We start from the raw sequence: 17641 nt of genomic DNA on the forward strand, positions 1-17641 counted from the left end.
TCCTGTTATCCTGGGATCCTGTTGTCCTAAGATCCTGGGCGTGTTACAGTGCGTGGTAGTGGTGTCTCCTTTGAGGACCGTTTGAAACCAAGGTAAACCTGAACTGATTAAAAGGAACCTGAGCCTCTGGTCAGGAAAGGCTCTGGTGTCCTTGTTCCTGCTGTCACAGGCCCGTCACTATTGGATTGGAGCAGCTGTTTTGTTCCACTCATCAGTAATCCTAAGATTGCTTGGGCGGTCCGCTAGGGACCCTGTGGGTGTCCGCTGAATCCACACCCTAGATGACCTGGTGCTGGAGCAGACTGGAAGGGATTTGTGCCGCTGGTCAGGCCAGTTCTCTGCTTCTCTAGTGCTGTCTCAGATCCCGTGCGCGATTCGATTTGGGCAGAAGTTGTGTTCCACTCACCAGTGATCCTAAGATTGCTTGGGCAGTCCACTAGAAACCATGGGAGTGTCTGCCAAATTCGCACCCTAGGTGACCCAGTGATGGTGCAGACCGGAAGGGGCTTGTGCCCTTGGTCAGGCTGGTTCTCTGCTGCCCTAGTGCTGTCTCAGGTCCTGTGTGCAATTGGATTGGAGCAGATGTTGTGTTCCACTCACCAGTGATCCTAAGATCGCATTGGCAGGCAACCGTGGGGGTGTCTGCCCACTCCATGCCCTAGGTGACTCGGTGCTGGTGCAGACTGGAAGGGATTTGTGCCGGGTCTTTATTTTAGAACTAGCCATGCTTACTGTTTTGTATGAGCAGAATAAGCCCCTGCTGAAATACAGACCTATGAACTACAGCATTTTCAGTGATGAATAGGATGCAGGCTGAACGACGTTCAGTGAAAAGGAACTGAAAACCTGAGTGGAGAGTTGGCATGACCAGGCCTTGTACTGTTTACTTTTTATCCACTAAGCTGTTTGGTACATAATGTCTTCAGCTTATAGAGGGAGACACTGCATTCAAGAGTGATGAAGACACTCATCTGAGAACTTTCCAGCCCAAGTCTTTCTGACTCTCCAGTCCATGTTTCTCACTTTAGTTTCCCAGTTCTTCACTTTAGTTTCTTGTTAGAAAAAACAATCTTGTGTTTGATTGCTACAGTATAAAATGCAAATGATCTGGAGCCTTAGCACCTTTCACAAGACTTGTGTCCCTGGTCAGGCCAGTTCTCTGCTGTCCTAGTGCTGTCTCAGGTCCTGCACACGCGATTGGATTGAAGCAGGAGTTGTGTTCCACTCACCAGTGATCCTAAGATTGCACGGGCAGTCCTCTAGGGACCGTGGGGGTGTCCGGCCACTCCACACCCCTAGGTGACCTGGTGCTGGGGCAGGGAAGGGGTTTGTGTCCCAGTTTCTCCACTTTTAAAGATGAGAAAAATTCAGCATTTAAAAAGAAGGCAGGTGACATTTTATAGTAGTTTGAATATAGTAGTCTAGGAGCAGAAGACACATCTGACCTAAAGGGAGTTTAGTGCTCTTAGCTTCTTGGTCTATAGTTACATATACAGGCATAGTAAGGATAGATTGGCACATGATACCTTCCCTGTAAGAATGGTTTGCGTGGTCCAAGCGTGAAGTAGCAATGTCTCAGCAGTTGCTCTTGTGAAAGATTATTATGGGGTACAAGTATCTTCCCAGGGTTCCTGCTGCTGTGCCATTCAGATTTCTTGTCATTTCAAAATGTGTCTCTGCCTTTCCTTTAGGGAAGGCCAGCATTGCTTGACGAGGCCATTCTGTCTTAAGTAATACTGTTGACTGAGTTGTCTTTTAGAATAGTTATGCTTTTCCAAGATTGCGATCTTAGATAACTTACAAGATATACAGGTATACAGGTCTTGAAGATCATGAAGATCATGCTTCCTTCCCCACTTCTAACTCTACATTTACATTTCTTCCTTCCTTTCTTTCTTTCTTTCTTTCTTTCTTTCTTTCTTTCTTTCTTTCTTTCTTTCTTTCTTTCTTTTTTAATGGGTTTTGGTTTTTGGTTTTTGAAGACAGGGTTTCTCTGTGTAGCCCTGGCTGTCCTGGAACTCACTGTGTGGACCAGGCTGGCCTTGAACTCAGAAATCCACCTGCCTCTGCCTCCCAAGTGCTGGGATTACAGGCAAGTACCACCACTGCCTGGCCTACATTTACATTTCATGGATATGTTTGTGTGCTCAGGTTCTGTCGCTTTTCTAACAGCCCTTTGGTCCTTTCTGAATGTGTAGGAGTTTAAATTCCTGGAACAGTCTCGCTCCCCATCAGTCTCACCTAGTAAGCAGCCATCAGCAACTTCTTCAAAGCCCGTGACTTTGTTTGAGCAGTACTGCAGTGGTGGGAATCCATTTGAAATACAAGCCGACCACAAAGATGAAGAAACTGAAGATGTCTTAGCCTCTAATGGGGTATGTGATATTTTTAATATACTTCGTGAGACAGAAATGAGTTTTCTTTTTAAAAGTGTTCTGAAGTGAGTGGTAGTTTGTTGGATTGCTTATCTGTTAACCACTTACATTCTTGCTATATGCTGTGTCCCTACAGAATGTCTTGTGAGATAATGACTCTACAGTATGCTTATTCACAGTGCTGTCCCTGTGTGTGTATTATTCCTATCAGTTGTTTACCTGCTGGTGGTCTATCTCCGTGGACTATTCTGCTGACTAGCACTGCTGAGGGAATAGTGCACTCGGGCTTTTGTCCTCTCCTGAGTAACCAAGTCAGAATTTTTTTCCACCTTCTTTCAACTGAGAGTCAGTGTTCTGTTGCTGTGAAGAGACACCATGACCATGGCAACTCCTGTAAAGCAAAGTGTTTAGTTGGGGCTGGATTGCAGTTTTAGACGGTTTTAGTCCATTGTCCTGGTGAGGAGCATGGTGCTGTGAAGGTAGACATGGTGCTAGAGAAGAGCTGAGAGTTCTACCTCCGGATCTCAGGCAGGAGAGAGAGACACCGGGCTTGGCTTGAGCTTGAGCTCACCCCTAGTGACATATTTCCTCTAGTAAGGTCACACTTCTTAATCCCTCCCAAGTGGCACCACTCCTGATGACTGAGCATTTAAATACATGAACCTGTGGGGCCATTCCTGTTCAAACAAACACAAAGTTTGTGCCTTGTTGCCTGGCAGGAATTTTAGAGAAGGGATTTAGAGAATTGTGATCATTTAGCAATCCTTCAAGCAGCTTGAAACGATATTAAATATAGGTACTGTTTAGTTGGTGGGTAGAATTTCAGTGCAGTAACATCCCTTCAGTTTATTCGCTGTGTGGGTCTTGACAAGTTATTTTACATCTGTGCTCCTGGTCTGCCCATATTTGCAATAGAGAGCAATGCCTGCCTCATAGGTTCTTGTAGCAAAATCGTCCTTTGGCCCAGGATATTACTTAGTATGTCCATAATTTCTAAATGAACCCACTATAGATTTGATGAAACCAAATAAGAATTATTTAGGTCTAAGAACATCTATTTCTTTTATTTTTCTATTTTAGTTTTGAAACCTATCTTGGGTAGATTTTTGAGACAGGATTTTTCTATGTGGCCCTAGTTGACCACACTGTGTAGAAGACTAAGTTGGCCTCAAACTCACAGATATCTACCTGCTTCTGCCTCCTAAGAAGAATTCTTGTCTCAACATCTAAATACAGGGAAATGCCATGATATTTTTTCTCATTATTAGTGTAGAATCTAATCTTGGCAGATACACAGTCCAAGTTCTTGAGGATCTGGGTTTATATCTTGAGTAAGGCCTGATGCTGTACCTCAGTAATAAACTATCAAACAGTAGTTGACTTTGGGGCACACATACTTCTTCCCATTTGATACCGTGTTCTCCTCGGCTGCATATAGAGTTGACTTAACAGGGCGCAGTCTGTGGTCAGAAATGCAGAATGCTAGCCAGTATTTAGTTACGGCCATGTCTGACAGGATGAGGACGGTGCCAGTACCACTCTCTCCTTGCTTTGCACTGCCCTTGTTCTGCTGGCATCGGTCCATCATGCCACAGGCAAGGAAGGTGGTAGGAAGGAAGCCAGGAGGGAGCCTCTCCAGAGGCCAGTGTGTGCTGAGTGTATTCATGAGCTCAAGTCGGAGTTCTGGGGATAGAATGGAATCCTCAGCCTTGGAAAGAGTTAACAGCTTGAAAGTAAATATTACCAAACTGCTAGAAGATCTTTTTAAGTCTAAAACACGCTGTTCCTTCTTTGAGGTCCAGTGAACGATTAGTTGTGGTTGTGAGTATTTCATTTTCAAATACCTGATACATAAATGATATTTTTTTCTTTCTTTTGGGCTAGTTAAAGTAGGATGAAAAGGAAAATGAAAGGAGAGTTTGCTACTTCATGGTAAAATTCAAGCTAAATTAAGAATTTTCCTTTAGCCGTTTATTAAAAGTCAAATAACATTTTTGTGTTGAGACCTGGTATGCCCCGTGTTGCATATTCCACCATGTTTTCCTCAGTATGAATCTGATGAGCAAGAGAAGAGTGCCTATCAGGACTATGACAGCGATAGCGACGTTCCTGAGGAACTGAAGCGTGATTACGTGGATGAACAGACTGGTGACGTGCCTGTGAAGAGGTGACTACTGCCCTGGATGGGTGGTTTTTAGGCTCCTTTGAAAGTTAAAAAAGAACAAATTTAAATTAAAAATTTTAAATACGGCAGCGGTTAATGTACGTTAGAAAATGATTTCTGAAAGACTTTTGCATGCAGGTTTTTCCCGTAACTGAACTTTCAGGAAAAAATAATAAAACACTTACATGAAAATACTTGAGTTAAACAAAGCCTCACTTGGTGTTTCACAGATCAGTTTATTTAATGGAATTTGACTGTTGTCAGAAATTTTAGTTGATTCTCCTCATCTAAACTGGCTTAAATATATCTTTTCTTTCAACTTATACAGTGTATTTGATATTATAAAAATTATTCAAAATTTTGTTTCAGTCAATGGTTTTGTGAATTCTTCTGTGCCCTACAACACTTTCCATGACAGATACCAAGGGACTACTTTCTTTTTTCACATATATTCAATGCATAGAATAATAACTTTAATTATAACATTATTATGCAGATTTATCATTGACGTTGTTTTTTGCAAAATTCTAAATTTTTTTGTTTTTTTATTGAGAATTTCATGAGTTACTACACTTACACCATTTCCACCTCAACCTCTTCCCTCTCCAACTCTTCTCATACCTCTCTCCACTCCCTCTCAAATTCATGACCTCTTCTTTAATTATGAGAGATTGGGGGGGAGAGGGAGGGAGGGAGGGAGGGAGGGAAAGGGGGAGGAGGAAACGCTCAGTCCATTGATTGATCATTGATATATGAGTTTAGGGCTGACCACTTGGGATTAGATTATCTGATTATCTGGGATTAGGCTTGTCTGACAACAGTAGACTAATTTCCCTCTCTTAGCAGCCATTAATTACCTTTAGCTCTTCGTCTAACAGAGGGTCCTATAAGATTTTTTTTTCCATTCATGTTCTCATTTCTTTATAAAAATAACAGTAACATGAGCTAGTGAGATGGCTTAGTGAGGAGACACTAGTCCCCAGGCATGGTGACCTGAGTGTAAGCCCAGGTTTCCACACAGTAGAAAAGAACCAGGTCCTGTCATTGTCCTCTAACCACCACACATGTACCTGGGTACTCACGCCACTGCCACCGCAATCCCCAACCCTAGAAAGAAATCTCAATGAAGAATAAAAAACTACAATTACAAGCTAATCTCTTTTCAAATCTGTCTTTTGGGGAGCAGGGGTAGGGGGAGGTCTGAGACAGGGATTCTCTGTATATCCTAGGGCTGTCCTCAAACTCAGAGATCTGCCTACCTCTGCCCCCTGAGTTCTGGGGTTAAAGGTGTGTGCCATAATTGCCTGGCCTTTTTCAAATTTTAAAAGTTACGTTATCATCTCATGCAAATACTGAGCCCAGTTAAAGAGTGTTCAGTCATTTTTGTACTGATCTATCTGGTAAATACAGCGTCTCTTCTAATTTTCTAGTCTTTTAGAGTGTGTGTTTGATTTTCTAGTTTCTTGCTAGTAATTAAGTTTTGTTTTATGATAAGCTTTATTCTTCAAAACGATAGTTTTCTTAAGAATTTTTGTCACCTTTATCCAGTTCAATGGGCCTGATTTTTATGTTGTACTAAATTTATTTTGGATGCGTTTAGTTAGTACATACACACACTCACACACATATTTAAATGCTAGATTTAAGTATATTTTACACTTAGTTAATAATTGATTTACTTAGAATTCTGACTGTCAGAATTCTTTCCCTGATAGTGAGCTATCCATATAGTTGTAGATATTTTGATTGGGAAGGTTTGATTTTATTGGATTTTTATATATGTAAGGTATTAACCAGTCTTTGAGCTAAATGGGATAGTTTTGTTGAATTTATGCATTGGATGTTTAGGAAATCCCTTGACTAAAAGGAAAGCTCTGTTTTAACTGAAGTGGACATGTAAGGTAGTGTCTGCTCTTTATGAATCTCTATCCCCATTTGGTAGAGTTACTTTAGCTTCTTGTTTCTAAGCTTTCTCTCCTTTTAAACTGTTAGAGATTTAGATTTTTTTTTCTTAGCTCTAAGTTTACTTCAGTGCCGCGGTGCTTTTCTGGGTTAGGCTTTGATTGGTTCTGGGTTGCATTAGCAAGCTCCAGCGCTCCTCAGGCTTGATGTTGTTGCTGAGCTGGTCTGCTTACCTCCTCTGGTGGTGTCCTCTGCCTCTGTATTGTCTGTGGCAGCATAGTCACGTTCGTCATCTCTCAGGAGTCTGTTTTCTCTGCCGGTTAGCTAATAGAGCCCCTTTCTCCACACCCTTTCCAAAGTATTTTGACTAATTTTCTGAGAGTTTCATTCATTTATTCTGATTATATTCACTCTCCTCTGTCACTTTTTAAAGACGTTCTTCCATTAAGTTCTGCTTCTCCTTTGAATCAGAGTCGCCTCTTGACCCCATACTCAGACATCATGTCTTCTCTTAGTCCCAGTTCCATAGAGGGTTTTTTTTTTTCATAAGTTTCGAAATCTATAGATTTGATACATTTGTTCCTACATGTACAGCTTCCATAGGAAAACCTTGTTTCAGAAGTGTTACAGATTGTAGAATGGTTGCTGCCCCCAGATCTGGTGCCCAGCTCCTGCACTGGCTCAGCTGCTCACATCAGGCACACGGGAAAAGCAGCTTGTCTGCCCAGGGGACATCACCAAAACACCAGCCTTATGAAAACCACTGGTCCTATAGGAAGCTTCTCCAATTGGAATAATCTAGATGAGCCCTAGGACCCAGAACTTGAAAGAACACTTACTTCATCAAAGTATCCCAGGAGTTAAAAACCTAGCAACTGAGGAACTTAAAGAGGAAAGCAGTAAATACCTGGGTGAAGTCCGAAAAAACGAACATAAGCAGAATAGAATGACAAAGACTTGGGGAAATGAAAACTGAATTCATTAAAAAGAGAAATGTTAGCAAGAACTCCAGGTGGCATATTCAAAGTGCCTACGAACAAATACATTTCTAAACTTCATTTCTGCATTCTTTCTCCTCTCTCTGGGCTCTGAGTTCACGTATGCATAGAATTTCAGAACAATTTGTGAGTGGGAGCTAGACAATAATCTGAGTAACTTTGTGGTAATTAGACTGCAGTCTAATGGCACTTCTCCTTTGTTTTCCATGTGAAGTGTTTCACGAGAGACCCTTAAAAGCAGGAAGAAATCAGATTACAGTCTAAATAAAGTGAATGCACCCATCTTAACAAACACAACGTTGAATGTAATAAGGCTTGTTGGTGAGTAGCTATGCCTTTCTGTTTCTTAACTATCGCGTCTGTTACATTAGTTTATTTTAGTTACCAAATTATTCTTACTTAAATTTCTTTGCGTGATTATTTCATGTTCACTGGAGTGAAGGATTTAAGACTCTTACACATCGGTGCTTCTCATCTTGTAATGCACGGAACAGTAGTAATCAGATGGTAATGTTGGTCCCACTTTTTCACTTAGCTGCTTAGTATTGTGTCTTCCAATGTGTCTGAAGCATTGCAGGTGGTTGAGTGAGAGGTCTGTGTGGAAGGGTGATAGTGCTAATCTCACAGCACATTATTTTTCCATTTAATTGCCTCATAGCGCTTACCAGCCCTCCTGCCAGATACGCAGAGTGAACAGCGATTCTGCTCTTCTCAGACAGGAGGGTTTTACAGAGGAAATGTTCCCATTGTAGGAAGTGTCTCATTACAGATGAGACCTTTACATGATGTCACCAAAGGCCACCAGTGACAAATGCCATCCTAGAGATACAGCTCCAGGGGCATGTCAATTTTTAATATGGGTATTTCAACATCTTGCATTCTGTCAGACTTCATATTTCACAGATAGGACCATACATTCAACAGGTAAGTTTGAAAGTCTCTCACAGTGCTGTCTACACCAATCAGGGAGTTTAGCAGTTGGCTACAAGGATCTCTATGTTCTATTTGTGAAGGTGCCTTTTATCTACTGCCTTGTTTTAACAACCTCAGATCTGATGAAATAGATCTATGCTATTTAAGATAATTTCCAAATATCATTAATGAACATGATAAGATGTACAAAAATGCTTTATTCCTATCTTCTATAGAGAAAAATATGCAGAAGTCATATTGAGCTGAGAAGAAAAGGTATACATTTTCATGCCCCAGAAAAAAAAGACAGATTCTAAAAAGCTATTCTGTGGCTAATTATTATCAGGGTAATTAGCTTTTCTTCTTTTATCCAGGAGAAGTAACAGAACAGTGGCATGAATAACTCTAGGGTTTGCAGAATCAGAACTGGACAGGTCTGAGAGGTTGTCTGGTGTAAGGCCCACAGAATAAGATTTTCTTTCAGCGGTGCCCATAATATTTAGTGCCTGTCAAGCAAGCTCTTGTTTCATGACTCAGAGATACTCAAAGCATATTATATTACAAGGCTACTTATTCAACTATTAGACTGCTCTAATTGCTAAAAATCTCTTTCCTGTGTTGAATCAGATCCTTTAGATAGTCTGCCTAGAAGATAAAGCATATGTGTGTGCTTTTTGTCCTCCAGTTTTACCATGGTCACTGTTCAGATCTGTGAAGGTAGTTTTCTGTCAGTCCTTCTTCAGGCCTCCCACTCCAGCCCACTTAACCCTCACCCCTGTGGTCTTCAGTGATAGATGACCTAAGCTTTGTAGGAACCTTGTTATCTTTCTTAACACCATTTGGAATTTGAATATACTGCTTGAGATAGTCTGTCTGGTTTTGCTGAAGGTCAAACTAGAGACAGCTTTTGACCTGTCAATGGCAGGAAAGTGTCTGGGGTGGTGCTGTTGTCATGGTGTAGGTACATAATACTCTGGGAATGGGGGCACAGGTAATGAGAATACTGCAGCTGGCAGTCAAATATAAGTGCTTGTTTTTAGTCATACTCAGTTAAAGTAGCTAGAGGAGTCATACTGTATTTTATTCTAAATGATTTATTACATTAAAAGAAAACAGTGAAGGAGGCTATGTGTGTATATATATAGGATATATCCTATATATATACACACATATGTATTATGTATATAACATATATACATATAATTCATTCATGAAATATAACAGGCTAATATGTTTCCTGTTAAATCCAAGCACTGAACACAATTCTAACCTTCTTGGTTGGTGTAGGAAATTTGAAGAAGATAGGTATTCTTCTGTGTCTATTAAAGAATTCCATTGCCCCCACCCCATCTTAGTTTGTGCATGTACTTAAAATAAGATTTGAAGAGAGCCACTCAAGGCCAGGGACAGAAGGTAGGGATTGCCTTTAACTACTGAATGCTCGAAGACTCTAAACCGGCAAAGGCAGTACTTCTCCTTGTATAAATAAGAGAAGAAAAGTTAGTGAGGCTCCCTGTATTATAGGCTGGGTACAATGCCCACTGATACAGGGGAGGAATGGCAGTACGAGCCCTGTGAGTAGAAAGGCATGTGTTCCTCTGAGGAGCATTTAGGGATGGATCATGTCTGTCTCACTGGACATAGCTGTGTCACTCATGGGTCTGCTCCTTGAGACAGCTTTTACGTACATGGTGGACAGATTTGAAGGACAGTAGACACGTTGGCAGAGTTTACAACAGAATACACAGTAACACCTCTGCAGTTAACATGCAGGCAGAATCCAGTGATCTGAGACATTGAGGCAGACTGTGGCTGTGGTGTGGGTAGTGTGGGTGAGGACAATGGACGCCATCTAGTCCTGCACTGACGTGCTTTGTCACTGGCATCTTTGCTTATCCATTTGACTACTGAAGGCTTTCATTTGAAAGATAATGTGTAAAAGTGGTTTAAAATGAAGATTCCTCCAAGCTTAAATACTTTGCAGTCCAGATCCCCTTCCTTAGAGAAAGCGCCCACTTTCTCCTGGTTTTTTGGGTATTTTGTTTGTTTGTTTGTTTTAAGTGCTAGTGTGCATTTCCAAGAATGTTTAGTGTGTACCTCTTCTTTTGATTGTTTTTGTTTTGGTTTCAAGACTAGCTCATACCGTGCCTAGTATTTTGTAGCATGCCTTTACCCCACTGTTCACATAACATGAGGTTCCGCTGAAAATGGCCTAGGTGTGGTCCATTGCAGTGGGTTCCTGTCACTGAAATGCCCTAGATGTGGTCCATTGCGGTGGGTTCCACTGTCTCTGAAATGGCCTAGGTGTGGTCCATTGCAGTGGGTTCCTCTGTCACTGAAATGGCCTAGGTGTGGTCCATTGTAGTGGGTTCCACTGTCGCTCTCCTTCGTGTTCCTGATGTGCACATCTGTGTGACTCAACTTACCAGCTTCTCAGCTTCTGATTTTGAACATGTCTCTTTTGACATGACATGACATGATATGACATGACATGACAAAGAATGGCACAGCAGGTATCTTGGAAGAAATCATTTCTTTGCTCATGTGAAAATGCAATTTTATAAGTGCTTACTCTGCCTGGACTAGAGAATGGACACTTGATTGTCAGCTTGACACTCATTTTTGATTTAACTACAGAGATTTGTTAGTTTGCCCTTGTGCCAAAAATCTGGGGGACTCTTCTCAGTGTCCCCAACACTGTATATCACATACTGACATGCCTGAATGTCTAATAGGCTAACTGGCATCTCATTCAGATATGGATTGAGTTCAAGCATCTCTTCATATAGCTACTTGGTTGACTTTTTTGTTTGAGTTTAGAAAGTTTTATTATCAATTCATAATTGGGAACTTAAGAGGGAGAAAGAGTCATGGTATTTGGGTTAGTCATGGAGGTCATTCACATTGCACATAAATAAAGAGCCACACAGGGTGGAAAGGCACATTATTACAGAAAGGATTAAAAAAGAAAGTCCAAAATACCAAAGAACTCACACATACAGGATCTGGCCAGACCCAAAAGGAAAACAGAAGAAAGGGAAAGGAAAAGTTGTCTCTCTCAGAGTCAGGGTTCAGAAAGGTCAGCAGAGTCCTAAAGCCCATTGTTGGACTGTGCTAGGGCTTGTGCAAGGAGCCTGGGAGGGAGAAGTGTATCGTCTCATTCAAGACTAACTATCTCCCTGGCTTTTTAGCATGGGCTGTGGTGAACCTGCCTTTTCGAGTGGGTCCCTTGGCCACGTGCTTGGACTTATGTTTAGGGAGACTTGAAATGTTGGGTCTCTTCTCAGGCTAGAGAAATAGTTTAATAGGCTTCCATACTAGCAGTGATCAAGCCTACTACATATTCTCCCTTATGAAGAGGTAACACTGAAATCACTTAGGAGATAAACTGAGGCTGGGGAAAAGGCATAACCTATTTCTAATGAAAATCTGGAGATCCATTTCCAAAACTGTCTACCGGATTAGAGTCTGGGCTACATTTTCCATTCCTACTGTGACATAGAGCCTCAGGCAGGGTGCTCATTTAGAGAGAGATGAGAAAACAGATCTGTCTTCTGGCTATCCTGGCCAGAGAACCAAAAACATCGTGAAACCACTGCCCTGGGGGACCCTTTCGCCAAGTCTGCCTGTCCAGTGCCTGCTCCTGTTCTCATCAATCTCCCCTCTGAAGACTCCCTAACTGGCATTTAGGCTGCTATCTTACTTTTTCAAGCTCAGGGATTGCCAGATATGGCACTGGGGACAACTGTCCAGAGGGGCTGTCTACGTGACCCTGAGAGCAGCTCAGTGGTCCCATTTGTCTGATGAGCAGGTATAGGGATGAATGGGTGTTCTTGGGTGGTGCCTGGCTAGAGATATGAGGGAGGTAAAGGCAAGAGGGGACTTTGGAGAACTGAAGTTGGAGCCCTTTGAGCAGAGGACATGGTTCATCACACTAGGAATAGGAAATAGGCATGTGTTAATGCACTGGCTTGCCATTATAAGTCCTAGGCAGAGAACCAGGAGAGCCTGAAGCTTCTCAGAGGTTTTCTTTAAAGTCCGTGAGAATCTCTGGGTGGGCTTATAAGACATCTGTCCTTGGGTATTTTTTATCACTTTAGCCTCCAAGGCTACACTAGTCAGGCATTTTGATGGCTCTGGGGTGGCTAGAATCACAGTGTGAAATCCCTGTCAGATGGTGTGAAGGGGAGGGCAGGAGGGGGCTGTTAAAAAGTTGAGCCAAGAAGGTTATGCCCATGCCTAGGCATTGCTCCCCCCCCACTCTTTTTTTATTGTTGTTTGTTTGTTTGTTTGTTTCACTAAATGTTTTCATTTACATTTCAAATACTATTCCCTTTCCTAGTTTCCTCCCTGAAAAATCCCCTATATCCTCCCCCCAACCCCCCCCACCCCACCCCACCCCCGCTCCCCAACCCACCCACTCCCACTTCCTGGCCCTGGCATTCCCCTATACTGGGGCATAGAATCTTTGAAAGACCAAGGGCCTCTCCTCCCAATGATGGCTGACTAGGCCATCCTCTGCTACATATGCAACTAGGGACACGAGCTCTGGGGGGGTACTGATTAGTTCATATTGTTGTTCCTCCTATAGGGTTGCAGACCCCTTTAGCTCATTGGGTATTTTCTTTAGTTCCTTCACTGGGGACCCTGTGTTTCATCCAATAGCTGACTGTGAGCATCCACTTCTGTGTTTGCCAGGCACTGGCATAGCCTCACAGGAGATAGCTATATCAGGGTCATTTCTTTATCAAAAAGAAATTTGTTGGTGAGAAATAGTTTTCTCATGTGGATTTAAGCCTCCGTCTACAGAGTACAGTCTTTTTAGTTTTTAAAAAAACCCTACCAGTCATTTTAATCCTTGCTTTTACTTTCTTGTTGAATATTTAAAACCATGTAATGTATGGTCATAATTAACCTTTTCTTTACTCTCTTTTTGTCTTCTCTTTCTGTGTATGTGTCTATCTGTTTTCTTTCTTCCTTCCCTCCCTCCCTCCCTCCCTCCCTCTCTCTCTCTCTCTCTCTCTCTCTCTCTCTCTCTCTCTCTCTCTTTCTTTCTTTCTTTCTTTCTTTCTTTCCTCTGTTTTGTTTCTGTCTTTTTTCTTTGTCCCTCCTTCCTTCTCTTCCTTCCTTCCTTTTTTTTTTCTTTCTTTTTTGTCAAAGTCATTTAAGGGTCTGATTTTCAGGGGTCTCTTGGACTTAAACAGAACCCCTGGTTCCTTTAGCATTTTTTATTGTTTAACTAGTTGTTTCAGGTATAGAAAATGCCAACTGTTGTTATTATCTTACTTTCCCATATTTAGCTTTTTGTCTTGTTTTGTTTTTGTTGTTGGCTTAAAAGAGAGAAATCCTAAGAATGTGGTTTTTATTAGGTGGTTAAGCCTGGCAGCTGGTGCTTGCTGCTGTCACTGTGGGTGAGGACATAGACTTGTGTAGTTTGTCTCATGGGAATCTCCATCTCATCTCTCCTTAGCCCGTTTCTCACCTTCTATGCTATCTTGATTCTAGAGTCGTCACTGATGGCAGTGAACCTTCTATCTTCCCCATAGTTTCCATCAAAGATGATGGTTTTATCACATTTATTTTAAAGATTTATTTTGATTATTTTATGTGTGTAGTTCTTGTTAGAAAAGAAACATAGCGAGATACTTGGAATTTATGTTTACTTGATATTTAAAATTATACTCATTCCTCATATATCTATCCATCAGATAAATTGGTAAATGGTATTTGTCTATTAATTATGATCATATGTTTAAAAGAGAAGGCCACATTGGATTTTATGAAAGGAAGAAGTAAGAATTATATATCACTGGTACTTTGAGGATATTGAGCTTATATGTATGTTCTTATATGTGATAAGTGTTCTGGACCTTTGACACATGAATTCATAGGGCTAAGGTTAAAGGGCACGGGCATTACTTTCATTGTGCAGGGTTTTTTTGCTCAATTTACTCAGTTTTCTCACTTTTGTTATGTGTATATGATCTTCTGAAAATGTCCTTTTTGGTCAAGTAAGTAGTATATAACCTTATTGAAGTTAAATATTTTTGAACAAATTATTTTAAGTAGAACCATTCAGAACATGGATTTTGTGTTTATACAGTGTTGTCTGCAGAACAGTAAAGGAGTGTGATAAGAATTTGACAGGCAGGCCATGCCATGTAAAAGTAGGGCAATGTGGTAGGAGCATTCAGTGTGCTGCCTTATAGAACACTGCAAAGTGTTGGGACTGTTCTGGTTCCTGCCAAGTACTTCAGATGCCGCCCATATAATGAGCAATGTCATATTTCACTATTTAAATATTTGACTGGAATATTCTTACTGCCTTTAATAATTATAGAGTAACACAGTTTAATTTTTTCTAACTTATCTTTGGGTTTTCATTTCCTTTCAGGAAAGTACATGCAGATGATGAACATCCTTAAGCCAATCGCCTTCGATGTTATCCATTTCATGTCTCAGCTCTTTGACTATTACTTGTATGCCATATATACCTTTTTTGGTCGGAATGATTCAGTAAGTCAACTTTAGAGGAAAAAAAAATCTCTTTTAAAATGTATTTGTTTCCTCAAATGTAAATGTATAAATTTTATTTATGTAATGTTTATAACACTGGAGAATCATCCATGAGATGAGAAATTGTCATCAGACGTCTGTCTGAGCACATTCTTTATATATTAATTTTAGCTTTGACATGATGAACATACTTAATATTGTTCAGATCTTTGGCAGAAAAAGTGAAATTGCTTTTTCTATCCTTTATCTTTTTTGGCAATGAAAAATGTGCAGGTTTCTTTATGTAAGCCTGGACCTAAGTGTAATTAAAGCATAATAATTGAGAACTTTTTAAGTATTGGCTTGCTACCTTAGCAGATAATGACAGATATTTATTAAGTCATTAATTTTGTTAACTAAACCATCTGCCTTCCTCAGAATTGTTTTCTATACTTCCTTTTGTGTTTCAAGGTTTTACTAAGCTTATTTCTTTCTGCTCCAGTATTAGTGGCTCATCTCGTGCTGGCAAGATTTGCACAGCCTGTCTACATTTGTACAAGGTCTCCGTGTGAGGGTAGACCTTCACTCATAGGAAGAACTTTTCAATATAGTATTTTTCTTTTGCAAATGTGTAAACTCTAATGTATACTTACATAGTTTCTAGTAATATCTGTATATTTGCTATGATCACAAGTATTTCAAGGACATGACCTGTTAATACACAGGTTTCAAATTCTGGAGTGTTTTATGGAAAGAATATCAATACAGTCAGAAACAAAGTATAAACAGATTATTGCTCCAGAATTTTTTACTTCCAAGTGTGTACTTAGCATCAGTAAGAATTTAGAAACTGATGGCTAGGGAAATGGCCCAGCAGTTAAGAGCATTTCCTCAGAGAAGTGTTCAGACTAAAGGGTAATATGCCAGATGAAAACTTGGCTCCTCATTCGCGGACCTCTAAGGACATCGCAAAAGTTTTTAAAGACTTCAATACTATACAGGTATAATCTCATGACGGTGTAATTGTGTTGGAAATTAGTAACAATAAGATAGCTAGGAAAATTCTAGGTATTTGGAAATTAAATGGTCTTCTTGGTTCAAAGAAGAAATTACGAGAGAATCAGAATACCCCGTGAGGGAGATGATGGTGGTGAAAGCACACGTATTACATGTTGTGCTGCACCTTGGTGGGCCTGTGGGGGAAGTGTCTACCCTTCAGTGTCACCAGCAAAAAGAAAAAAAGAAGGAGAGTAAATAAAAAGTACAAATTAAACCGCCCCCCCCCAAAAAAAAAAAAAAACAAACAGAAAGAGGTAAATAGTAAGGAGAAACTGGTATCAAGCAAGAGGACAGGCGTCCGTGAAACCAAAAGCTTGTTCTTACAATGTGTGGAACTTCTCAGGATGTTAACCATACTGATGGGGTTGCGAGTGGTGTGTAGAAATACACTCTTACTGCATGGAACAACCAGAATTCAACGAAAAGAAAAAGCTAGTTTAGAAAGTGTCATGTCGGTAACTTATAAAATTATATTTATTATGTGACCCAGAAATTTCACCTTTAGATATTTACCCAAGAAAATGAAAATAAATGTAGTAGTCAGACACAGACTGAAATGCTCATGGTCGCTTTATCAAGAGACTCAAGCTGTCACTCAGATGTTTAGTTGGAGGTTGTATCATGTCCACACTATAAATAGAACTAAGCAACACAAAATGCTCAGTCTCAACCACAGGTAGATCTTAAAGGCATGCTAAGCTTTAAAGGTCAACAAGAATGTAATTCAGTTGATTCTGTTTATGTAAAATTCTAGGAAAACACAAACTGCCGTGGTCCAGGGAGGTGAGAGGCTTAGGGTAGGAGTGTTAAGTGCCTGAGGTGCAGGGGCAGCTTCAAGTGGAAGGAACTTTGCATCTTAGTTAAGTGGGGTTGGCTGAAAGATCAGAACAACTACTGAACGTCACACACTTAGAGTTGATTGATTTAGTTTCCTATAAATTGCATAAGGGGAGAGGTGAGTTAATGAAGTGTGTAAAGTCTGGAGAAATCAGATAGCTGGTGCTTTCCCATGTGTCCACATCAGCTTAGTTTGAGCTTTTCTATCTGTGCCTTAGGTAGGAAGAAAGTAAGAATAAATACGGGTCCATGCTTGTTCATGTGTTGGTTCAATCACACACTCTATGTTAGTAAGGCTTTATTTTATAGTTTACTACTAAGAATATCATTTTAATTTTCTTGGGTCACAGCAGATAATTTAACTTTTTTCCAAGTACCAGTATATATTTACTGTCATTTCCCTGTCAAATTGATTTCATCTGTTGAGTTATTATACAAGGGGCTGACTAACTGTCTATGTTGAACCCTCAGGCTTTCTCATTTAAGTGCTGTACGTTGGCTTTTGCAAATGCTTTGACTTTGTTCTCTAATGGATAGGATTGAGTGCTGTGAAATGCTCAGTAGGCCCAAGAGATTTTATTTCAAGTGCCAATACACTTTCTTTAATTCATGTATGGAAAAAGATAGTAACACTTCATTTTCTGCTTAAATATAAGCATAACAGATAATGTACACCAAAGTGAACCATCTTTAGGAATCTAAAAGTCTTAACTTTTGTAACTAAAAATGTAACTTGCAGGAAAGGAATTCTGATGAACTCTGTCCTGATAATTGACAAACTCTTTTTTTTTAAATGTTGCCCTGACCTTCAAGCACTCATGAATAGTTTGTTGTTTCCTTTTGGACTAAGATGTGACTGGTTTGGTGGTGGTGGTGGTGGTGGTGGTGGGGCAAGAGCC

General features: G+C 40.5%; 1 protein-coding gene across 1 annotated transcript in view; it reads left to right on the plus strand.

Moving 5' to 3' along the window:
• Positions 1–17641, plus strand: part of Vps50 (VPS50 subunit of EARP/GARPII complex) — a 99015-nt gene that overhangs the window by 65466 nt on the left and 15908 nt on the right. Inside the window, exons 18-21 of the mRNA XM_021189224.1 lie at positions 2199–2375; positions 4424–4542; positions 7654–7760; positions 14746–14867. Coding sequence (XP_021044883.1) covers positions 2199–2375; positions 4424–4542; positions 7654–7760; positions 14746–14867 — 525 coding nt within the window. The remainder of the gene's footprint in view (positions 1–2198; positions 2376–4423; positions 4543–7653; positions 7761–14745; positions 14868–17641) is intronic.

Source organism: Mus pahari, chromosome 2 (genome assembly GCF_900095145.1).
Source record: "Mus pahari chromosome 2, PAHARI_EIJ_v1.1, whole genome shotgun sequence".
Lineage (NCBI taxonomy): Eukaryota > Metazoa > Chordata > Mammalia > Rodentia > Muridae > Mus > Mus pahari.